The 24,759-nt window shown below is 43.7% G+C and overlaps 2 protein-coding genes and 1 long non-coding RNA gene across 4 annotated transcripts in view; 1 reads left to right on the top strand and 2 right to left on the bottom strand.

Moving 5' to 3' along the window:
• LOC145536861 (melanoma antigen preferentially expressed in tumors-like) overlaps positions 1-9,929 on the bottom strand; it is a 33,487-nt gene extending 23,558 nt beyond the window's left edge. Inside the window, exon 1 of one of the 2 annotated variants that reach the window (XM_081567028.1) lies at positions 9,694-9,929. The gene's annotated coding sequence lies outside the window, so the exon portion shown is untranslated. The remainder of the gene's footprint in view (positions 1-9,693) is intronic. The other variant, XM_081567030.1, reaches the window with a different exon arrangement.
• On the top strand, positions 4,604-8,604 carry LOC145536865 (uncharacterized). Its single transcript, XR_014076063.1, has 2 exons — positions 4,604-4,705; positions 5,875-8,604. It is a non-coding gene; the product is annotated as an uncharacterized LOC145536865 (long non-coding RNA).
• Positions 9,930-13,930: 4,001 nt separating the features above from the next.
• On the bottom strand, positions 13,931-18,331 carry LOC145536864 (T-complex protein 11-like X-linked protein 2). Its single transcript, XM_081567034.1, has 6 exons — positions 18,111-18,331; positions 17,128-17,220; positions 16,598-16,815; positions 16,321-16,502; positions 15,163-15,326; positions 13,931-14,354 (listed from the first exon to the last, which is right to left on the bottom strand). Exons 3-6 carry the CDS (start codon positions 16,718-16,720, stop codon positions 14,122-14,124), a joined length of 702 nt encoding a protein of 233 aa, XP_081423160.1. The 5' UTR covers positions 16,721-16,815; positions 17,128-17,220; positions 18,111-18,331; the 3' UTR covers positions 13,931-14,121.
• Positions 18,332-24,759: the final 6,428 nt, after the last annotated feature.

The following is a 24,759-nucleotide window of genomic DNA, read 5'->3' as shown; positions in this document are numbered from 1 at the left end:
GTCTAAAGAAACTGTAGAGAATGTAACCTGGAGTGACAGAAGGATAGAAAGTACCAAAAGAGAGTAGATGAGAGTTAATGGAGAGGTGGTGAATAAATCTAATACATGTTTCGTTGTCATTCAAGAAAGAGAAGAATAGATAAGTATTTGAAGGGATCATGATTGGGAAATATCCAAAAGTAATAAAAGATATCAAATTGTTACAGCCACATCAATGAGAGAAATACTTTAAGGAAACTATACTGTAGAAAAGAAACATGTCATAATTATAAAAGGTTTCATTTGATGCGAATATATTAATAAAGCAATTCAAATATATGACATTCTTATCATAGGAGTCAAAATACATGCAGCAAAAATTGACAGAAAGAAATGGTGAAAAAAACAGTCACAGCGAGGTATTTTAACAGCTCACTGAATTACAAGGAAAAGAGACAAAAAAAAAATCAGTTAGATGGAAAAGTTTTGAACAACATGAGTGACAAAATTAATTCAGAGTAGAACACTGCATACAAAAACTGGGGCTGGAACATTCCAGAATACGCTTGGCCATGAATCAAGAAACTTCAGTGAGAGTAATACAATCGACCCTGAATGGTTCGTGTGAGGATTCAAAGGTAAGGGTGATTTCTCTGCCCTTCCCTCATCCAATTATGAATCCCAAGATTTTCAACACTCTCCACCCCAGGGAGGCTCCCCTCTCTCCAAATATTTATCCTGAGAGGTATCAAGGACAAACAACGCCAAGCACTAGTTGCAATGAGTTGGACACGACTGAGCAACTGAACAACAACATATAGGAAGAAAGTCCACTGTGAACTGAACTTGTAAACTGTCCAGTGTGAACTGAACTTGAATCCCTGAAATGAAGGCTGGAGACATTTTTACAGATGGGTGAATGCTAAGGTAAAGTCATTGAGGGGTGTTTGAATGGGGGTGGAGTAGGGGGTTATTTCCTATGATGCAGCTACTTGGATTTGGTAATTAGCACTTATGTGGGGCTTCCCTGGTGGCACGATGGTAAAGAATCTACTTGCAATGCGGGAGGCCTGACTTCGATCCCCGGGTCAGGAAGATCCCCTGGAGAATGGAATGACTACCCAGTCCAGTATTCTTGCCTGGAGAAATCCATGGACAGAAGAACCTGGCAGGCTACAGTGCATGGGCTTGCAAAGATCTGCACCTGAGTGTAAGAGTAACACTTTCTCTCTCTCACTTATCTGGAAGAGAAACAGTCTTCTCTTGTATTGCTGACAGGAAGCAGTGCTGTAAATTGAAACAAGGTGTTCACTGAACTTAGGCCCTTAACCTCCCATAGGGACAGGGAACAACAGGGAGGGTTATCTCCCTGAACCTTTGCACTTCACAGCGATGACTCTCAGGTCCTTGAGGCAATGTTTCATCTCAAATTGAGGAGAAAGGATTGTAACTATAAGATATCTAACTGCTCTAAGAGTGAGTACTGGGGAATATCTGTCTGCTACCAAGTTTTAGATGCAACAAACAGCAAATCCTATTGTTAGCATTGAGCTTTTTCAAGGATACAATTAAAGGTGGGGCAGAGGGGACCAGTCTGGGGTTGTCTCTAAGACATAGACTGCTAGAAGCCATGCTTGAGTTTAGTCAAGTCTTTTAGCGCAGAGATTTTGAAGGAGTAGTTATGAGCCTGGAGTTCTGCAAGACTCAAGCAATCACATGATTAGAGCCTTTCCCCTTCAGCAGAGGGAAGATTCTACATCAGCCATGAGCTTAGCCACAAGAGGAGAGGTTCATCACATGTAATCATGGCATATGTGTTAGGGCTCACTCCACACACATCCTTAGAAGAGTGGAAAACAATCAACCTGAGCCATTGTGCCACCATCATCTGTGTAAAGGGGAGTGCCCTGGGTGTCCTGTGGGTTAGGGTGGGGAGGATCTCACAATCCCACCTACCATATAGGGTTCTAAGGTCAAGAACTCATGGTGACTGACTCACCCAGTTTGGCTTGTGGGCAGTGACCAGGTCTTCAAAGAGTGTTTGTGAGGAGAGTCTATGGGATGAAGTCATGGGTTTTTGGAAAAATAAGGAAAAATGGTCAAGGGAACCAAGAATCGTCTCTAAATCACCTTGTCAGGGCCACATAAGCAATATGAGTCCTCAAAAGAAGTTCCTTTTCCAAGCAGAGAGAGGAGAGCCCTAGGGGCCAGAAGAGACTGAGCTCCCAGTTCTTACTGCCCTCCCCCCACCCCCACTTTGCTACCGGTGTAACACCGAGAGAACCCTTAGAAACCGAGCCACCCATGCAGAAGCAGGTAGCTAAAATCAGGAGGCCTGGGTCCCAGTTACTTGGATCTACAAATCTAGGGATCTCTGAGGGCCTGCTGCATGCCAGGCCCTGTGCCTCCTGCTTCATATTTTCTTCCTTCTTGTGTTCTGATCAGGACTCTGATATGCAGAACTGCCAGGTCCTGGCCCTCTCTGAGGCTGCTGAGGCTTAATGAAATATAGGAGCTTGTCAGGAGTCATTCAGATGCTACACGGAGATGCAGACACTGGGACTGAGCTCTACTGAAGGAACACGATACCACCATGAATAGTTTTTAATAAACTCCCGCTGCCATATTATGAGATTTTTCTGAAGGAAGATCAAAGCTGCAAAAAGTACTGAAAGTAGCTGCATGACAGTCCAGCCCGTTCCAGGGAGGGCATACCAGGGACAGAAATGGAAAGCATAAAGGACACAGGAAGCGGAGCTTAGTGGGCACTGAAATAATAGTAGGGGGAAAAGTCATGCTGCTTCTTTTTGAAAAATGTGGACAATGTGGATTGATGTTCCCTGTTATCAGAGACAGAATTGGAACTCTGGAAGTCTCAGACCAGCTTACTTAGCAAGGGAGAGGGAGTGAAGACAGGGTATCAGGCAGAACTTTCTGGAATTTTCTCTCTCCTAACAGCAAGTTCTTCTGGAGTCTCTGTGACCTGAAAGAAGAAATCCATCTCCTGCATGAGCTGAAGAGAAATCTGCACAAGAGTTGTGAACAGTTTGGATGATGGAAGTGAAAGACAAAAAATAGACACACACTGAAATAAACCTTCAAGAAAACCTAAAAATACATGTGAATATTTGGTCAACCGATTAGTATATATTTTCTAGTGTTTCACTCAACAAATTTTGCTAATTACAAAATATTAAACACTCTAAATGTGTATTTAGAAGATAAAGTCATTCTGCGTCTTCCATCTATATGAATCCATCACCGTGACTCTTAGATATCCAGTATTTCCTAGGTTGGTGCAAACTTTCCAAATGCATTTGTCCTTAGCTAATGTGCTTACCTACCTAAAATATTTTAAAGTATTTAGGATGATTGTATATTATTTTTAAGAGTTACTATCATGTAAAATTTTCTTCAAGGTGGCTTTCTCACTTATTATGTCTCCTAATTTTCATTTTTTAAGCTAATGTGATTTGGCATCTATCTAGAGGTTTATTGAGGAAGGGTTTTCCATTTTACGTGTATTATTTGTTGATCTCTTGCCTACTTTGTCACTTATATGTCATGGCATATTTAGTCATTCAGCCATGTCGACCTCTTTGGGACCCCATGGGCAGTAAGTAGCCCTGCCAGGCTCTGTCGTCCATGGATTTCCCAGGCAATACTGGAGTGGGTTGCCATTTCCTTCTCCAGAGGCTCTTCCCAGTGGAAGGACGGAAGGATCTAACCCAGGTCTTCTGCATGGCAGGCTGATTCTTTACCCCTTAGTCATCAGCTCCCTACTAGGGAAGCCTCCTCCCCTTACCAGGGAAGCATGCCCCTCCTCCAGCCTGGGAAGCCCCCAGTTAGTAGATAAGAAAACAGTGGGGAGGGGGCCGCAGAGGAGGCGGGGAAAGCGCGACTAGGCCAATAGCAGGGCGGGGACCACCTTCGGATTGGCACCACATGCACCGCGGGGACTGCAAGATCTTCCCCATGCTGGACATCCCAGGGGAGCAGGCCCAGAGACTGCTTGAAGCACGTGGAAGCTGCCGAGGAGGGGCCGATCGCGGAGGCCACAGCCAGGGCCTCTATGTAAGTTGTCTTCCTATCTTCCTTCTCATGGGCAGCGTTCCCAGGCATCTGCCACAAAGGCAGGTGCCCCCATGTCTGCACTTAGCGGGATGGAGGGCCTGGAGGGCCTGAGAGGACACCCCCAGCAGAGCAGCACTGGGGTAGCAGGGTGTGCAGGCCTTTGATCAGCAAGACACACTCTGATCCACTGCTAAGAGTCCTGCCAGTTTGGTTTTGACTTCAGCCCCCCTCCCATCCCAAGAGAGACCAGCCCTTGGCCAGGCACATTCACCCAGGAGGATGCCCAGGAGGGAAACAGCGGACCTGCTGGTCTGGAAAGTTCCAGATGGGGCACCAGGCAGGGACCAGCGGGGCAGCCTCTGACACCGCACAGGCTCTGGGGGTGTGGGGGGCGGAGGGGTTTCCCTCCTCCCTCCAGGACGAGGGTCCCAAGCAGGGGAACAAGCGGCTGCAGGCAAGACAACCGCTGCGGGTAGCCCCCTCCCGCCTGCCTACGCCTGAGTGACCGTGGCGCCAGGGGGCGCCACAGCCGCTTGGAGCGGCGGAATCTGGGGAAGAAGAGACCAGTCTCCTGACTAGCCGCGGGCCCGACCCCAAGGCGGACAGCCGACCTCCCCAGGAGCCTTTAAACCTCCGTCCCAGGACAGGCTAGGTAACAGCGAGGCAGACAAAGCAGGGGCGGAGCGCCCCACAGCCGCCACCCCGCCTTGGACCACCACGCTCCACCTACAGACCGCCCGGGGCACGCAGGCTTCCGCGCTTTGGGCCCCTGACTAGGGATCACTGGGCGCTGGGCGCCCGCCGGCCGACGACAACCCCAGGTCTCCTGGAAAGCAGGCAGAACCCCCTGGCTCCCCGATCGCCCCTTGTCTTTCCCAAACCCCGGGACCCTCCCCGCACCCGCGTCTCAGGCACCCTCCCAGCCACAGGCGAGGAGGGGGAGAAATTGCCTAACCGACGGAGGGGAGGCCCGAGGCGCAGAAGGCTGGGAAAAACGCTGGGCTGCAGGCCTGCAAGCCATCCCCGCAGGGTAGCAGCCTCAGCCACTCCGCCTAGCCCTGAGGCTCTGCCCCAGACACACGTGAGGCTATGCGCTGGTCGGGCACTTCCGGGGTGGGGGTGGGGTGGAGGTGTTGTAACTGGCCACAGTGACGAAGGAGCATTGGAGATGAGGGGCTGGGCCCCACGGAACCCTGGAACATAACCTCGAGGGACGTGGCAGGGAGGTCGGGCAGGAGAGACACGCCAGAGAAGACGTCCCGGGACGCGAAGGCGGGGCTCGCCTTGGCCCTCCAGACAGGGTTCAGGGTGTTCTGGGTGTAGGCAGGAGAGGAAGACGAAGATGTGTGGGGAGAGGGCGAGGAGCTGCCTTCCCACCCAATCGCTTCACGCCACCCCTTCTCACTGTCGTCCCTTTCAGAAGACTAAGCCCCGACTGCCTGCCGCCCAGGCGCCAGGTCCTTGCAAAGGCGTGGACCGGCCTCAGGCGGCCTCCCTGCCCCCTTCCCGTCCCGCCTGGGGGCAGGCTGGAGAGCTGCCTGGAGAGGCCTCCAGGCTCTCAGAACCGCGTTAATGATCCTCCTGCAGGTTCACCTATGTACATAGTCAAGATCCACCGTCTTAATGCTCAGCCAGGCCTTTGGGCAGACCCTGGCGGGGCCCATCCCAGTGCCTCACTAAACCATCCATCCAATCAGGAATAGCAAGGGGGCAGTAGCAACCAGTTCTCCACTGACTAGCAAAGCTCTTCTTTGGTCAGGCATCTTAGCATAAAGTCTATAATATTTACTTTTAACACATTTCCTTCTTTTGCTAGTACAGAAATTGTGTAAATTTATTCATTGATTTTTGCCAAGAGAACGCAATGGTCATAGCAAACACCCTCTTCCGACAACACAAGAGAAGACTCTACACATGGACATCACCAGATGGTCAACACCGAAATCAGATTGATTATATACTTTGCAGCCAAAATGGAGATGCTCTATACAGTCAGCAAAAAGAAGACCAGGAGGGGACTGTGGCTCAGATCATGAACACCTTACTGCCAAACTCAGACTTAAATTGAAGAAAGTAGGGAAAACCACTAGACCATTCAGGTATGACCTAAATCAAATCCCTTATGATTCTACAGTGGAAGTGAGAAATAGATTTAAGGGACTAGATCTGATAGACAGTGCCTGATGAACTACGGACGGAGGTTCATAACATTGTACAGGAGACAGGGATGAAGACCATCCCCATGGAAAAGAAATGCAAAACAGCAAAATGGCTGTCTAAGTAGGCATTACCAATAACTGTGAAAAGAAGAGAAGCAAAAAGTTAAGGAGAAAAGGAAGGATATTCCCATTTTAACGCAGAGTTCCAAAGAATAGCAAGGAGAGATAAGAAAGCCTTCCTCGCCGATCAATGCAAAGAGATAGAGGAAAACAACAGAATGGGAAAGACGAGAGATGTCTTCAAGAAAATTAGAGATACCAAGGGAACATTTCATGCAAAGATGGGCTTGATAGAGGATAGAAGTGGTATGGACCTAACAGAAGCAGAAGATATTAATAAAAGGTGATGAGAATTCACAGAAGAACTGTACAAAAAAGATCTTTACGACCCAGATAATCACGATGGTGTGATCACTCACCTAGAGCCGGACATCCTGGAATGTGAAGTCAACTGGGCCTTAGGAAGCATCACTATGAACAAAGCTAGTGGAGGTGATGGAATTCCAGTTGAGCTATTTCAAATCCTGTAAGATGATGCTGTGCAAGTGCTGCACTCAATAAGGCAGCAAATTTGGAAAACTCAGCAGTGGCCACAGGACTGGAAAAGGGCAGTTTTCTTTGTGATCCCAAAGAAAGACAATGCCAAAGAATGCTAATACTACTGCACGATTGCACTCATCTCAAACGCTAGTAAAGTAATGCTCAAAATTCTCCAAGCCAGGCTTTGGCAACACGTGAACCGTGAACTTACAGATGTTCATGCTGGTTTTAGACAGGCAGAGGAACCAGAGATCAAATGGCCAACATCCTCTGGATCATCAAAAAAGCAAGAGAGTTCCAGAAAAACATCTATTTCTGCTTTATTGACTATACCAAAGCCTTTGACTGTGTGGATCACAATAAACTGGGGAAAATTCTCAAGGAGATGGGAATTCCAGACCACCTGATCTGCCTCTTGAGAAACCTGTATGCAGGTCAGGATGCAACAGTTAGAACTGGCCATGGAACAACCGACTGGTTCCAAATAAGAAATGTTGTACATCAACGCTGTATATTGTCACACTGCTTATTTAACTTATATGCAGAGTACATCATGAGAAACGCTGGACTATAAGAAGCACAAGCTGGAATCAAGATTGCCAGGAAAATATCAAGAACCTCAGATATGCAGATGACACCACCCTTATGGCAAAAAGTGAAGAAGAACTAAAAAGCCTCTTGATGAAAGTGAAAGAGGAGAGTGAAAATATTGGCTTAAAGCTCAACATTCAGAAAACTAAGATCATGGCACCTGGTCCCATCACTTCATGGCAAATAGATGGGGAAACTGTGGAAACAGTGTCAGACTTTATTTTGGGAGGGCTCCAAAATGACTGCAGATGGTGATTGCAGCCATGAAATTAAAAGACCGTCGCTCCTTGGAAGGAAAGTTATGACCAACCTAGACAGCATATTGAAAAGCAGAGACATTACTTTGCCAACAGAAGTCCGTCTAGTCAAGGCTATGTTTTTTGCAGTAGTCATGTATGGGTATGAGATTTGGACGGTGAAGAAAGCTGAGCGCCGAAGAATTGATGCTCTTGAACTGTGGTGTTGGAGAAGACTCTTGAGAATCCCTGGGACTGCAAGGACATCTAACCAGTCCATCCTAAAGGAGATCAGCCCTGGGTGTTCATTGGAAGGACTGATGTTGAAACTGAAACTCCAATACTTTGGCCACCTGATGTGAAGAGTTGACTCCTTGGAAAAGACTGTGATGCTGGGAAGGATTGGGGGCAGGAAGAGAAGGGGACTACAGAGGATGAGATGGCTGGATAGCATCACCGACTCGACGGACATGAGTTTGGGTAAACTCCGGGAGTTGGTGATGGACAGGAAGCCCTGGCATGCTGCGATTCATGGGGTCGCTAAGAGTTGGACATGACTGAGCGACTGAACTGAAGTGAACTGATTCATTGATTATTTGGGGGTGGGTGCGTGGGTACCATGCAGCTTGCACTGCAGGATCTTAGTTCCTCAACCAGAGATTGAACCCAGCCTAAGGAAGTGAAAACACTGAGTCCTAACCACTGGAGCACCAGGGGAGTTCTCAGTGATGTTTTAAATGCAAAATTTATACAACTTGTGAATAACTGAATGCTTATTTGGCTTAAAGAAGACACCATAGAAAATGCCTCCGACTTAATTCTATTTGTGGGATTTCCCTGGCGGTTCAGTGGTTGGTTAGGACTCTGCACTTCCAGTGCCGCAGGTCTTGAGGTGGATTCCTGGTTGGGGAGCTAAGATCCCACATGTTGCAGCATTCGTCCAATAAATAAATAAATTAAAAACACTAGTTTCTTAATTTTTTTCTTGTTAAATTCCTTCTCCCCTCAGAGGTCACACCTTTCCAGTGCTTCTGCCTGGACCTTACACACTACCATTTCTGACAGCTCTATATCCAGGTCTACAGCAGGATTTTATCTTCCTCATCTTCCTCAGCACCAAGTAGGTGGGTTGTGTACATTGGAGGCATGGTATAGATATCCTCAAAGAAATTAAAAACTAGCTATATGACTGAAAAAGCTTTCAACTATGCTACAAATATATGTACAAAAATTAAAGTGAAGTTAAGATCTTTTCTATCCATCCAAAAAGTCTCCGATAAAGAATGGTGAATTGTTTTAGAAAATATCAAGGACATGTCTTAGGAGCAAATTTTCAGCATATAAATGAAAAAGGGTGTTAGATTCCCAAAAACCTACAGGAAGGAAACAAATTGATAAAAAGTACTCAGCTGCAAACATGTAGTATCGTTCAAGAAAAATGGAAGGATGATTCTGAGTACAGAACCTTCGATGTGAAGTATAGACCCTCAGGCACGAAGGCCAGAATCTCCAGAAACAGAAGATGATTTCCAGGCCTTGTAGCCTGGTGGAGTTTACCTAGCTGGATTTCAAGATTGCTTGGAGTCAATAACTCTTTTCTTCATTTTCTCCCATTTGGAGTGGGAATGTCTGTAACTATTATCTTATACCTATCCCACTACTGTATTTTGGGAAGGGGTAACTTTTTTACTAGTTCACAGACCCACTGATGGAGAAAATTTTTGCCACAGGGAGAATCATACCCAGTTTCTCACATATCTGGTTAAATGATTTACAGGTGAGATTCTGGACTTGATAGGTAATATGTTGAGACTTTGGGGAATATTGGGATGAGATGAATATGTTTTGCATGATGGATGGATTTGAGTCCTTGCAGGGGTCAGAAGACAGACTGTTGTCTGCTGAACAATGGCCTCTAAGGATATCCATGCCCTAGTGCCTGAAATCTGTGAACGATACCTGATTTGGCAAAACGGACTTTGCAGATGTGATTAAGTTAAGGATCTTGAGATGGGGAGACTATCTCAAAAGCGAAAAGTAAAAGTGTTACTCACTCAGTCGCGTCCGACTCTTCGTGACCCCATGGAGTATAGCCCACCAGGCTCCTCTGCCCATGGAATTCTCCAGGCAAGAATACTGGAGTGGGTAGCCAATCCTTTCTTCAGGGGATCTCCCTGACCCAGGGGTCAAACCCAGGTCTCCTGCATTGTAGGTAGATTCTTTACCGTCTGAGCCACCAGGAGACTAGCTTGGTGAGCCCTCAATGTACTAGTGTGTCCTTATAAAGAGGAAAGGAGAAGGAGATTTGATACAGAAGAAGGAGGGCAGTGTTACGACTGAAGCAAGATACTATGTTGTTGGCTTGGATGACGGATGAATGGGTCACAAGGCAAGGACTATAAGAATGCAGCTCTAGATGTAAAAAATGCAACTTAAGAAATTCTCCCCTAGAGAAAGCCTGCCAAAGGGACAGTGGCCTTGCCAAGAAACTTTGGTTTGTACCCAGTAAAGCCGGTTTTGTACTTGATCTCTGGGGCTAGAAGAGAATAAATGTGTGTTATTTTAAGTCACCAGGTTCATGGTAATTTGTTACAGCCACTGTAAGAAAATAACCCAGGAACCTTCCAAGATAATCTAGTCCAGTGGCTTCAAACAATCCTCAGAAGAACTTCGTTCAGCCCCCAGAAATGTGCAAAGATGTCCCCTTAACTCACTCAACCAGAGAAGAAAACCAAAAAGCAAAACAGGTTCTAATGCCCGTTAGAGCTGCTTGTGCCACACTGTTCCGTGCAGGTGTGCTCAGTTCTGTCCACCTCTTTGTGACCCCGTGGACTATAGCCCACCAGGCTCCTCTATCCATGGAATTTCCTAGGCAAGAATACTGCACTAGAACTAGGAATATAGACTGGAAATAAACAATGGAGGAATACATAAAACCATATATGTAGAAAGCTTAAAAGAGTGCCTGGCCTGTATGTGATCATAATATTATTAGGTGTACTTGCATTTGCAGAGAAAATCTCTGGACGGATACACAAAATGGTAAAAATGGCCATTTCTTCTAGGTTGAATGAATCACACGCATGCTACAGAAACTGGCTTTTTACCATATTTAATCTTGTGCACATACTGCCAATCCAGGCGGATCACTGGTAAAGTATCCGCCTGTGAATACAGGTCCCATCCTACAGCTGAACCAACCTTTTTGTCACGTTTTGAGCCTGAGAACACTTCATTTTTCTTGAGAGAAATGACGTGAGTATTCAAGGGTCAGACAGACACCGTGTTTCTGTGTTTTGTTTATCTTCTCTGGTTAAGTGAGTTAAGGGAACATCTTTGCACGTTTCTGGGCTTCTCCTTTAGCTTGAGTTGAAGAAGAGCGGATACACATACACACATACTCCCCTTTGGACTTGTTTGAAATGGACAGGAGAAAAAAGAAATTCACTTGTGGGGTATTATAACTGGATGGGAGGAAAATGTCCTCACCATTTCAGGGTGTGTATATATGAATATATTTTCCCCTTAAATGGTGAGCAGCATTCAATGGAGCCATCTTTCCCTGTTTAAGATTAAGATTTCTATCTCCTTCATGTGGAGATATAAAACTAGCTCAGAATCTCAAAGAAATCAATTATACCAAATTTCAGTTGTAAACTATAAGGCAAAATTTCATTTCAGTCTAATGTCTATATCCACCAACTCTCCTGCCACCAACAGTCATTTCCACAGGGATCCCTTCAGAGTACATTTTTATATAAAGCAAATCCAAAGTGAAGATTTTTCTTAAAATATATCAATATTGGCAAATCAGATTAGAAAAATCCAGCTAGACAAAATTCACAGCCTGATTATTAAATGCACATTAACCAGCCATTGTCTCTTTCCTGAAACTAAGTCACGAGACTAGAACCCTTGAATGATTCATTCCCCGGCTTCCCTCTGTGCCTTGCTCAGCCACTCAGTCATGCCTGACTCTTTGCGACCCCGTTGACTATAGCCCGCCAGCCTCCTTCCTCTGTGTGCCTTATATTTAGCCAATAAAGATATCACTCTATTCACCTAGATATAGCAAACACCTGGGATCCATCTTCTAGAAAAATTACCCTGGGAGTAATGGAACTCAGATCCCATCTGTTATTATTCTTGGATTAAGTAAATTATACTCAGCTCTTCCCATCCCCTGAAATGATGAGGACATTTTTTTGCCCCATGCAGTTATAATATCCCACAAGTGAATTTTTATTTTCTCCTGTCCATTTCAAACAAGTCCAAAGGTGAGCTAATTTCCCCCCTGCTTTCCTAGAGTGCTGGTGGTCTGTTGTAGTTGGCCTGTAAATGATAGGGTCACTTCAGTTCAGTTCAGTCACTCAGCCCTATCCGACTCTTTGGGACCCCATGGATCGCAGCACGCCACGCCTCCCTGTCCATCACCAACTCCCGGAGTTTACTCAAACTCATGGCCGTGAGTTGATGATGCCATCCAACCACTGCATCCTCTGTCATCCCCTTCTCCTTCTTCCTTCAGTCTTTCCCAGGATCAGGGTCACTTCAAAGGAGTCAGTTCTTTGCATCAGGTGACCAAAGTATTGAAGTTTCAGCGTCAACATCAGCCCTTCCAATGAATATTCAGGACTGATCTCCTTTAGGATTGACTGGTTGGAACTCCTCGCATTCCAAGGGACTCTCAAGAGTCCTCTCTAACACCACAGTTCTAAAGCATCAATTCTTTGGCACTCAGCTTTCTTTATAATCCAACTCTCACTTCCATACATGACTACTGGAAAAACCACAGCTTTGACTAGACGGACCTTTGTTGGCAAAGTAATATCTCTGCTTTCTAATATGCTGTCTAAGTTGGTCAGAACTTTTCTTCCAAGGAGCAAGTGTCTTTTAATTTCATGGCTACAGCCACCATCTGCAGTGATTTGGGAGCCCAAAAAAATAAAGTCTGTCACTGTTTCCACTGTTTCCCCATCTATTTCCCATGAAGTGATGGGACCATATGCCATGATCTTAGTTTTCTGAATGTTGAGTTTTAAGCCAACTTTTTTTAACTCTCTTCTTTCACTTTCATCAAGAGGATCTTTAGATCTTCTTCGCTTTCTGCCATAAGTGAGGTGTCAACTGCATATCTGAGGTTATTGATATTCCTCCTGGCAATCTTGATTCCAGTTTGTGCTTCATCCATTCCAGCATTTCCCATGATGTATTCTGCATATAAGTTAAATAAGCAGGGTGACAGTATACAGCCTTGACATACTCCTTTCCCGATTGGGAACCAGTCAGTTGTTCCATGTCTGGTTCTAACTCTTGCTTCTTGACCTGCATACAGATTTCTCAGGAGACAGGTCAAGTGGTCAGATATTCCCATCTCTTTCAAAATTTTCCACAGTTTGTTGTGATCCACACAGTCAAAGGTCAAATGATAGGGTGACTCTCTACAATTGAAGAAAACAAGCCCAGATCTTTGTGAATCTAGGACATCTGTCATTTGTGATGCCAAATGAATTGACAATCACAATCTGGGAGTTAGAGGCTTAGACTGCAAGCGGGAAGAAACATGGTGGCTGTCCCACTCTTGAATACCCAGGTCATTTATCTCAAGAAGAAAGAAGTGTTCTAAGCCTAGAAATGTGACAATAGAAGATTTAGCTACAGAATGGAACCAGAGATGAACTTGAAACAAGTGTCTGTGACCTAATGGAACCAGAGATGAACTTGAAACAAGTGTCTGTGACCTAAGTGCTTGCATTTGCAATTGGTTTGAGAGAGTCTAAAACTTACCCCCAGGATCACTAAAGAGAGAAAGAGAGAGAGAGAGCGCCCATTGAGGCTGAGAAATATCCTCAAATGAATGCTTGTTGGCAGACAATATTGACTTTAACCCAGTCCTCACTTTTGCATACTGCTTCATGTCCTCCACACCAGAACAGGATGTGGCGGCTCTTACTATTACTGCAGTTTGAAAATTATAGGGAAAATGTGATACTGGAATTAGGGTTCTATGTCTTCCCCTGATCTGTAACTCAGCGTATTCCCAACCTCTAGAAGCCCTTATACTTCCAGAACTCATACTTTGGAAAAATTCCAGAGAAAGTTTTCACAGCCCTCAAGGAAATGATTTTCCATTGGAGGAAACAATGCTAGCAGCCGATGCCCTGATGCCTGCTCAAGCCAGGCAGGAAGATGATGAGCCAGTGAAAGAGAACTGCGAGCTCATGGGTTCTCAGACAGTAGGGGATAAGGGCACGAAACCTGGATTCAGTCGCAACACAGAAGGAACCAAGGTTTTCTTGCAGCACAGAAGTTTATTATGAAGGGGGCTGGGCCAGTTTGTATTTACATGCTGGAATCCTGCAGCCCTGAGTCCAGGCCATAGTGAGGAAGATGTTACTCGGCTCGCCACAGGTGATGTCATCCCAGGAACATGCTGAGCCCTCTCTCCTGGGTCCCTGTTGCCAGACTGGGGTCTGGCACTGTCAGATAGACTCCACTTCTGTTTCTTGGGCCTGAGCTGGAGGGATGATATCTTTAAGGATTTCATCATAATAGGGGCTAAATACCTGCTGATTGTGACGCATCAGATTGAAAAACTTCCAACCCAGTTTTGTCAACTCCCCCTTGATGAGAATAATGCCAACAGGGAAGTCTAGCAGAGACTCCTGCATCCTGTGAACCAAACAGCCTTTGAGAAACAAGTGGGTCTGCTGATCTGTGTGCAAGAAAAAAGTTAAAAGGGAAAGATCAAAGAGGTTTCAGAAGAAATTCACAATGCCCTTGCCCTCTCTGTTCACCGACGTTTAAATTAACACATTTTCACTGACCTACCCACTCATTTAGGTAAACCATGTTAATGAATTTTTTTCTTTTCTTTTGGAAGAAGGAATGCTATAAAGCTCCTAAAAGCAATGCATTATTGAAAGATGTCCAGCCAGTAAGTCTCTGGCTGTTTATAATGTTATGGGGTGCTAAGTGAGCTCCCGATGCGTGTGACCTAACAAGAGGATCCTAGACATTGTACATGAAATTCTAAGGACACACATTGCAGCCAGTGTACCAACACTGGGTCCTACAACCATATCAGACTATGTCAAGATTCAAAAATTAGAAGCAAGGTGGTCGAGTTCACTGCTCCCATTCTTGCAGGGAATATATCCTTCGGCCTAAATTAGCATCAGCTCCTTAGAGGGAAGTAGTGACCGTCATGGTAACTTAAAGCATGGGATATAGAAAGGGTTTCCCATCACAGGTCTTGGGTTATAGTTAGAGAATGACCAGGAATCACTCAGCACTAGCACCTGCAAGTTACGCATCCTAGCTGACCTTAAAACCTTCAAACTGAAAGAGATCTATTTCAGTTCTGCACATCATACATAAAGAAACTAAAGCCAAAAGACTTTCCCAACGATCATTCCATTTTCGAATGGCTTCACAATTGACTTCCAGGCTTGAATCCACCTTCTTACCTTCCACATTCTTGCCACCCCTTCCCAGCCCCACCACCATAGGAGGACTCTTACCAATGATGCTACGAACATGGTTCTCTTTCTTGGCGATGTTCTGAAGTTGGCCTCTAAGAGAGGCTTTCTTTTCACTACTCAGGGCAGTTAGGCCCATGTCTTTGAGGCGTTCACGTATTTTCTGAGACACTTGTTCACTCACAGTCACCATAGCCTCTTCAGGCCTAGATAATGAAGGACAGAAAGCAGAGTGACCTTGGCATAGGGGCAAAGCCCAGAGAGTCCAACACCAGAAGCCAGGTCCACTTACAAAAGAATTCCAGCTCTCCACCACTAACAGGGGACTCAGCATTTCAAATCATTTCATTGTTACCCTCAAGATGTCAACTATTTCACACATATTAATTCGTACATATCAACTAATTCATACTATTCTCCACTTCAAATGAAACAAATTAGACAAGGGTTCAGTTCCATTCTTGGATCTACTCAGTATTCTTTGGCCCCATAAACTTTATTCAAATTCTGTTTTAAGATTTCTTAGGCATTTTCCATAGTTGTCTTCCCTACTTCAGCAATTAACTTGTAAATATATTGAGGTCTGAACTTCCAGTTCTTCTTTTTACTTCAGCTGAGGTGCCCTGCTTGAAGCAAATTATGGATACATATTGACCAAGGGATCAACTTCTGGATATACAAACACAAATCCAGTGTCACTTATTTAAGTATATAATGACTCACTTTTAGCACACACAGTACTGGATCTTTCATAGCAAACTAGTTACCACACTCACCTCCTTGGAAATAGGTTTTGTTTCCATCACAAGCCTTAAAACAGTTTATCAAAAGGCACCAATGACCTTTGAAGATGATGCCCAAGGTCTTTTGCGTGGTTTATGATGAAGAATAAGGCAGTAATACATTAACTGCCTAAGTTCCAAAACCAACATACTAGTTTCCACTCTCAGAAAGATCTAGGAAATTTGTTGTTGCTCATGTTGTTTAGTCTCTAAGTCATGTCTGACTCTTTTGCAACCCCGTGGACTGCAGCCTGCCAGGCTCATCTATCCATGGAATTCTCCAAGCAAGAACACTGGAGTGGGTTGCCATTTCTTACTCCAGGGGATCTTCCTGACCCAAGGTTCAAATCTGGGTCTCCTGCATTGGCAGACAGATTCTTTACCACTGAGTCACCGGGGAAGCCTCTATGAAGTTTACCTGGAGTTAAATTCCCCCATCAGGGCCTTGGTTATGTGTTTCAGTTTATTCACAAATTCAGTCGAACTGAATAAAGCGCTACCAGAGAAACTTCTGGCCACTAGCAAGACTGAGGCCAGAATGGCCAACTGCTTCAACTGGGACTCCTTGTCCCGCAGCTGGATTCTATCCATTAGCAGAGTCTGGTGAGGCAGGGAAAAGCAAGCTGTCAGAAGAGTGTTTTAGTTAAGGTATCGAATACAAAACAAAAAGGCAATATTCTAACCTATGTTCCTACCTCAGGAAACTCGTTACTGTCAAGATCCCAGAGAAGAAGGTTCAGGTAACCCTGGAACAGCACCATTGTGGAACTGGGAAGTTGTGGGTTGTCCACTGCCCAATTTGGAGATGAGCGGGCCATGCTGGAGGAGCTGGGAGAGTCAGGAGAACTTGAAGGTGGTGTAGTGAGGTCTAGAGCTGTTTTGGTTAACCATTTTGTGGTGCAATCAAGGAGATCTATGACATAGAAGGAAATATGTAAATATCTTCAAACACCAAGGCTTGAAAAGTAAGGCTTGAGGATATATTCTTCCTCAATAAATAAGTGATTTTGTACATTTTTTCTCTTGGAGAAATGTTCCTTCTTCCTACCCCAGGCCCTAGCCCCCTGTCCAACAGGGAGAAACTATTTATCAAAAAATAAAAAAGAAAGTATCCTTTCAGTGCAAGAAATCAGACCGAAAGTCAAATCTCCCCCTCTCCTGTCCTTAAATTTTGAACATACTGGGTTGCTTGTTGAGGAGTTCCTGGAATTTAGCTCATTCATACCAGATAGAATGTTCCTTCAGGTAGGGTGGGAGGCTCTGTATAGGATAGTTTACCATGTCCATTTTCATCAGGCCCAGAACATGGAAGATGCCCCTGTCAATGGAGGAAAAATCACATGCTTACACTCTAAAAGGTAATCTAGTGGGGTGAGGTGGAACTCAAGCTAAGAGTCCTAAAATTGCAGTGTCTTAGAGTTAAAAATGGCCTTAAAAACCGCAGTCCTACTTCAGTTTACAAATACACACATTGCAGCCAGGGACCCAAGGCCACAGTGTGAGTTGTTATCAGAGCTAGGAACAGATGCATCTTCTGACCTTTTAGTTACCAGTCTAGCGCTCTTTCCACTGTAGGTACTCCATCTCAGAAAAATGACTAAAATTCTAACTCTCTGTGGGTAGTTGGGATGATGGTGGTTGAATTTGCAACTCATTTGGCTTATGACTTTACCTCTGGGTCTTGGTTCTTCTATCTGTGAAACAGGGATCATCCTCATTCCTGTTCCCCCACGAGGTTTGAGTTAGGATACATAAGAAATTATCTGCAAAAGTGCTGCTTGAAATCTCCCAGAGAAACAGATACTGTACTCTGGTGTCTAGACAAGAATGTTGGAGTGGGTTGCCGTTTCCTTCTCCACAGGATCATCCCGACCCAGGCAGTGAACCCTCTTCTCTTGCATCTCCTACATTGGCAGGGGGATTCTTTACCACTAGTGTCACCTGGGAAGCCAGTATCTGAACAGCATCATTTCTTAGAAAGGGTCCAAATGATCTGAAGATCATCAAAAGGCTTCTGAGAAGCCATCCTTTGAAAATAAAAGCCAATAATCCAGAGAGGAACAATAGAGGTATTACTCCGTTCTTCAGTATAGAAGAACTAGGCAAGCCAGGGGCTATAACCCAGTATCTGGCCCAGAGTTTTCTGGTACAGTGTCTACGACAGGATACTACATCTAGTGTTCAGGAACAGTACATCTAGTTTCTCACCTCAGTAACTGCACAGGATCTGTTATGCTCTTTAGTTTTCGCACTGCTTCATCTCGGACTGGTGCACACAGCAGGGTCATCAAATTAAGAGTGTAGTTGGAGAGATGAGGGACATCCAGGGCCCCATGCTCTGCTTCCTGCTTGAGGAGATCTATGTCCAGAGCTTCTTCAATCTCATCTCTTAGGCTGTTCTGGCGTGGTAATAGCAGTGATAGCAATATCTGCCCAGAAAAGACAATCAATGGAGCCAGATTATTTGGAACCCCAAGCACTCTTTGATGAACAATCTCCTTAAGGCAAAGGCATGCCAGCCTATGTCTACTGGGGCTCCAGAAACCAGGTTTCCCAATTGCATATTCAGAATATGATTTCTCTCTGTTTAGGAGCCAGTTATAATTTAAGGCTTCATTGGGATTAGTAGTAACAGTAGTGCTGTACTATTTTCTGGGCAGAATGAGATAAAGATAGGAAGAAAAATAACTGTGACAAAAACAAATGCAAAGAAAAGCAAACATTATCCTAAATGGTGAAAAACTGAAAGCATTTCCCCTAACGTCAGGAACAAGACAAAGGTGCCCACTCTCACCCCTACTCCTCAACATAGTTTTGGAAGTTTTGGCCACAGCAATCAGAGCAGAAAAAGAAATAAATGGAATCCAGCTTTGGAACAGAAGAAGTAAAACTCTCACTATTTGCAGATGACATGATCCTCTACATAGAAAACCCTAAAGACTCCACCAGAAAATTACTAGAGCTAATCAATGAATATAGTAAAGTTGCAGGATATGAAATCAACACACAGAAATGCCTTGCATTCCTATACACTAACAACGAGAAAACAGAAAGAGAAATTAAGGAAACAATTCCATTCACCGTGGCAATGAAAAGAATAACATACTTAGGAATACATCTTCCTAAAGAAACAAAAGACTTAAATATAGAAAACTATAAACCACTGATGAAAGAAATCAAAGAGGACACAAATAGATGGAGAAATATACCGTGTTCATGGATCAGAAGAATCAATATAGTGCAAAAATGAGTATACTACCCAGAGCAATCTATAGATTCAATGCAATCCCTATCAAGCTACCAACAGTATTTTTCAGAGAACTAGAACAAATAATTTCACAATTTGTATGGAAATACAAAAAACCTCGAATAGCCAAAGCAATCTTGAGAAAGAAGAATGGAACTGGAGGCATCAACCTACCTGACTTCAGGCTCTACTACAAAGCCACAGTCATCAAGACAGTATGGTACTGGCACAAGGGCAGAAATATAGATCAGTGGAAGAAAATAGAAAGCCCTGAGATTAATCCACGCACCTATGGGCACCATATCTTTGACAAAGGAAGCAAGCATATACAATGGAGAAAAGACAAACTCTTTAACAAGTGGTACTGGGAAAACTGGTCAACCAGTTGGAAAAGAATGAAACTAGAACACTTTCTAACACCATACACAAAAATAAACTCAAAATGGATTAAAGATCTAAACGTAAGACCAGAAACTATAAAACTCCTAGAGGAAAACATAGGCAAAACACTCTCCGACATAAACCACAGCAGGATCCTCTATGACCCTCCTCCCAGAATATTGGAAATAAAAGCAGAAATAAACAAACGGGACCTTATTAAAATTAAAGCTTTTGCACAACAAAGGAAACCATAAGCAAAGTGAAAGGACAGCCTTCAGAATGGGAGAAAATAATAGCAAAGGAAACTACTGCTGCAGAAACTACTGTATGAGCCAAAGCAGCGTGTCCACATAAGCACTGTTGACTTCAGTCTCATGCAGGTCTAAATGATTAAAACAAATCTGCTGAGTTGCAGTTCTTAATTTGGGGAGAAAAACCGTGTCTATTGATTACTATGAGCCATACGCTTTAAAAGGATAACTCATTTCAGAGAGGTAACTCTATAGATTGGTGCTGATACAGAAGGTTATGATGAGGACAAGGAATTCCAGAGGTATGAAAACATTCTCTTGACCAAGAGGTCATGGATATTGTAGGTGGCCAACCAAGAATGGTATACAGACAGCAGACTGGTTCCAGACTCTGTGTTCTGGTCACACACTAGGTTCACACTGAAAAGTAACAGTGGGATAAACTTTACTAATTGACAAAATCTGGCAAATCAGCCTCAGTTACTGAAAAGATGAGATCATGACAGATCTCTTTGGAATGCCACATAAGTCATTTCTAGTACTACTGCTAATTAGACCCAGTCACAGCTGAATCTATTTCATGGCCTCTAAGTTTTGTGTATAGTAGAAAGCTATCTCTCTCTCTCTATATATGTGTGTGTGTGTGTGTGCGTGCGCACGCGCGTGTGTGTGTGTCTCTCTGTGTGTGTGCGCAGTACATGAATAGCTTCATGTTAGCTGAAAACATTTTCTTCTTTTAAATAAACCCAGAAAAGAAGCTATCAGAACATTTAATCACCATACTCCATGTGCCTGAATTACAACAGTTACAAATGAGTGGAATCTGAATTGATTAGATCTTACAGTTCATATTCTGTCTGTGTCTCCCCAGAATGGAGAGAAAAAGAGTAGGAACATATCTTGTAGGGTTGAGCTTGTTGTTAAACTGAACATCCAGAAACACCTATTTTGCTGGTTTGTGTGGGAAACTGCAGGATCATCAGTATGTCCAAAATTAGTTTGACCTAATCTTTCTGGTTTGCTGGCTTTGGTAAACAATGCTATCCATTAAGGGGGATGTTTTGCTAGGTTTCTGCAATATGGCATGGCTATATATATGAGCTGAAGAAAATGCAGCAGATCTAATTTTCCATTGTGGCTAAAGATGAGGAATTTAGAAAAGACAAGAGACTCTGTTTGTGGTTCTAGGCTTACTGAAAAATGTCCTAAGTTTTGGAGTGAAGAACAGTAAGTGAAGACATTTACTTGTGCAAGTGACTGTGTCTCATCTAACTGTGGAGAATTACTTATGGGACACACAAAATTAAGAGCCACAAATGAGGCTTATCTTTATTTAAAATAGAAATTACTCTAAAATTTTAAGACAGAGTTAGGAAACATCTATATATAGTCATAGAATGGAATCTGACATCAAGGCCAAATATAGTTCTTTTAATTAGCATGTGATTATAGTTTCTTTTAATTAGTATACTTCTTTTAATAGGCACAACAATTTTACCTAGCCCAACTATGCTCTCCTGAGGGTGACTGGGCTCAACTTTTTACATCAAAAGACAAATTCTGGCCTTCTCCTTATCCCTCTTCAAGTCAGATTTTGCTTCTGTCAGACCTGATACTCCAATCAGTCACTCTTTCTCTGAGAGGATTACCAGGTTTTTCTCAGGACCTTCTAAAAACTTTGAGCTGCATCAGTGGACCCCGGTCAGCAGTTAAAGATCTGTATCTCTGGGGGCCAGTTTAGACATTATCAAGCACTGTATTTAGGCAAGCAGCTTGATGAGCTTGCCCGTGATTTGGTAGGATTTCATGAGAACAAATTTCTCTTCTGTTATTTTTTTGCTTTGAGCTGGCCATTTTGGAAGTTGGTGCCAGTGGCTTTAGGAGAAGGAGTGGCTTCCTCTCACATGGAAAAGTGGGAAATGATAGCAACAGAACACTTGTGATGCTGTTACCCTGAAGGTAAATACTGAAATCCTGGGTCTAACACAAATATGTACAAGTGAGCTAGATACCCTATGTGAATGTACTTTCAGAAAGCAAAGCTGACTTACCTAGCAACAGTACAGTGATATTACTAGCATCAGATGAAACTGTGTTATTTCTGCGGAAATTGTATTCAAAACCTGTTTTTGTTTGTATCTTTCTGAAATTCATTTACATAAATAGATGTAACTCTATTGTCGGTATTAACCAATGGGAAAGAAGAGAAGCAGTTCCAGGTAGTACTCTATGACATAAAGCAGAGTATGCTTACCCTCCAGTCCCTGGTGGCTCAGTGATAAAGAATCTGCCTGCAAGGCCTGAGACCTGGGATCAATCCCTGGGTCGGGAAGATTCGCTGAATGAGGGCATGGCAACCTACTCCAGTAATCTTGCCTGGAGAATCCCAAGGACTGAGCAGCCTGGCAGGCTACATCCTATAGGGTCGCAAAGAGTCAGACACGACTGAGGTGACTGAGCATCAGTCATCACAATGTAGTATTCAACAGCTCTGGGGTGAATGTAATAGGTTGAATAATAGGCTCATCCTGTGAGGAGTACCACAGCACAGAAATAAAAAATTACCTTCACAATGAAAACTTCTGCCCAGTAAAGGATGGAGAGAAATGAGACCACAGGGATTCTGTGTATGGTGTTGATTTATGAGCTCTGTCTTTTCTCCTGATATGACTCTTCAGTGTAGTGTGGACCCCTTCCATGTGAAACACATTGTGCATAAACTTGTAATTCATAGACTTGCGTAGTACCAGACTAGAATGAACATTTTCATGGATTGCCTCTTTTATATCCACTCAAATATTTTCCATTCAATACATAATTGTGGAGTGTGATGTCAGGAAGTTGGCAGGAATCTGCAAGTACACATTTTGGCAAATAACCATGGAGAGTTTTTTTTTTCCTAGGAGCCCCAGTGTCCCGTGGTAAAGGCTCAGCACCCTGATGTATTTATTAAAAAAATCCAAGAATAGACACATTGAAGACACTAAGAACAGGGTCATTTAACCAATATCAATCTTCCACCAAGACTATACATATCAATGCCTAGAGAGATGCACTAGACTGGTAATACTTCCCACAAGGGAAGGTGAGAGTGTGGTGAACACCTAAATGATTCAGTGGTGCTAGAGGCTGCCCAAGAATTGCACTTCTTTCTTGCCTAAATACAGAACCCAGAAGGAATAGCAGGGCTAAATAATCTTGGGATAGCAAGGAGCTGGACATCACCAGATGGTCAATACCGAAATCAGATTGATCATATTCTTTGCAGTCAAAAATGGAGAATCTCTATACAGTCAGCAAAAACAAGACTGGGAGCTGACTGTGGCTCAGATAATCAAGTCCTTATTGCAAAATTCAGACTTAAGTTGAAGAAAGTTGGGAAAACCGCTAGGCCATTCAGATATGACCTAAATCAAATCCCTTAGGATTATTCAGTGGATGTGACAAATAGCTTCAAGGGATTAGACCTGATAGAGAGAGTGCCTGAAGAACTATGGATGGAGGTTCCTAACACTGCACAGGAGGCAATGATCAAAATTATCACCAAGAAAGAGAAATGCAGAAAGGCAAAATGGTTGTCTGAGGATGCCTTAGAAATAGCTGAGAAAAGAAGGGAAGTGAAAGGCAAGGAGAAAAGGAAAGATGTACCCATCTGAATGCAGAATTTCAAAGAATAGCAAGGACAGAAAATAAAGCCTTCTTCACGAACAATGCAAAGAAATAGAGGAAAACAATAGAAAGGGATAGAGTCGAGATGTCTTCAAGAAAATTAGAGATACCAAGGGAATATTTCATGCAAAGATGGGCACAATAAAGGACAGAAAGTGTATATGCCTAACAGAAACAGAAGATATTAAGAAGTGTAAGTAAGTCAGTGTTAGTCGCTCAATCATGCCCAACTCTTTGCAACCACATGGACTGCAGCCCACCAGGCTCCTGTGTCCATGAGATTTTCCAGGCAAGGATCCTAGAATGGGTTGCCATTTCCTTCTCCAGGGCATCTTCCCGACCCAGGGATCAAACCTGGGTCTCCTGCACTGCAGGCAGCTTCTTTACCAACTGAGCTACAAGGGAAGCAAAAATGCACACAAAACCTCAGCACAGGCCACAGGACAGGGAAAGGTCAGTTTTCATTGCAATCCCAAAGAAGGGAAATGCCAAAGAATATTCAAACTACCCCACAATTGCACTCATTTCACCTGCTAGCAAAGTAAGCCTCAAAATCCTTCAAGCTAGGCTTCAATAGTATGTGAACTGAAAACTTCCAAATGTACAAGCTGGATTCAGAAAGGACAGAGAAACCAGAGATCAAATTGAGAGCATCTGTTGGATCATAGAAAAAGCAAGAGAATTCCAGAAAAACACCTACTTCTCCTTCATTGCCTATACTAAATCCACTGAGTGTGTGAATCACAACAACCTGTGGAAAATTCTTAAAGAGATGAACATACCAGACCACCTTACCTGCCTCCTGAGAAACCTGTATGCAGGTCAAGAAGCAACAGTTAGGACCAGGCATGGAACAATGGACTGGTTCCAAATTGGGAAAGGAGTACCTCAAGACTATATATTGTCACCCTGCTTATTTAATTATATGCAGAGTACATCATGCAAAATGCCAGGGTGGATGAAACTAAAACTGGAATCAAGATTGACTGAAGAAGTATCAGTAACCTCAGATATGCAGATGACACCACCTTAATGGCAGAAAGCGAAGAGGAACTAAAGAGCCCCTTGATGAAGAGGAAGAAAGAGAGTGAAAGTGTTGGCTTAAAAGTCAGTATTCAGAAAACCAAGATCATGGCCTCTGACCCCACCACTTGATGGCAAATAGGTGGGGAAACAATGGAAAGAGTATGAGATCTTATTTGCTTTGGCTTCAAAATCACTGCAGACGGCAGACGGTGACTGCAGCCATGAAATTAAAAGATGCTTTCTCCTTGGAAAACAGCTATGACAAACTTAGACATCATATTCA

The sequence above is a fragment of the Giraffa tippelskirchi genome, chromosome X (genome assembly GCF_054371585.1).
Source record: "Giraffa tippelskirchi isolate mGirTip1 chromosome X, T2T-mGirTip1v1.2.pri, whole genome shotgun sequence".
NCBI classification, from domain to species: domain Eukaryota; kingdom Metazoa; phylum Chordata; class Mammalia; order Artiodactyla; family Giraffidae; genus Giraffa; species Giraffa tippelskirchi.
The sequence above is the reverse complement of the archived record's forward strand: the minus strand, read 5'-3'. Positions and strand labels throughout refer to the sequence as shown.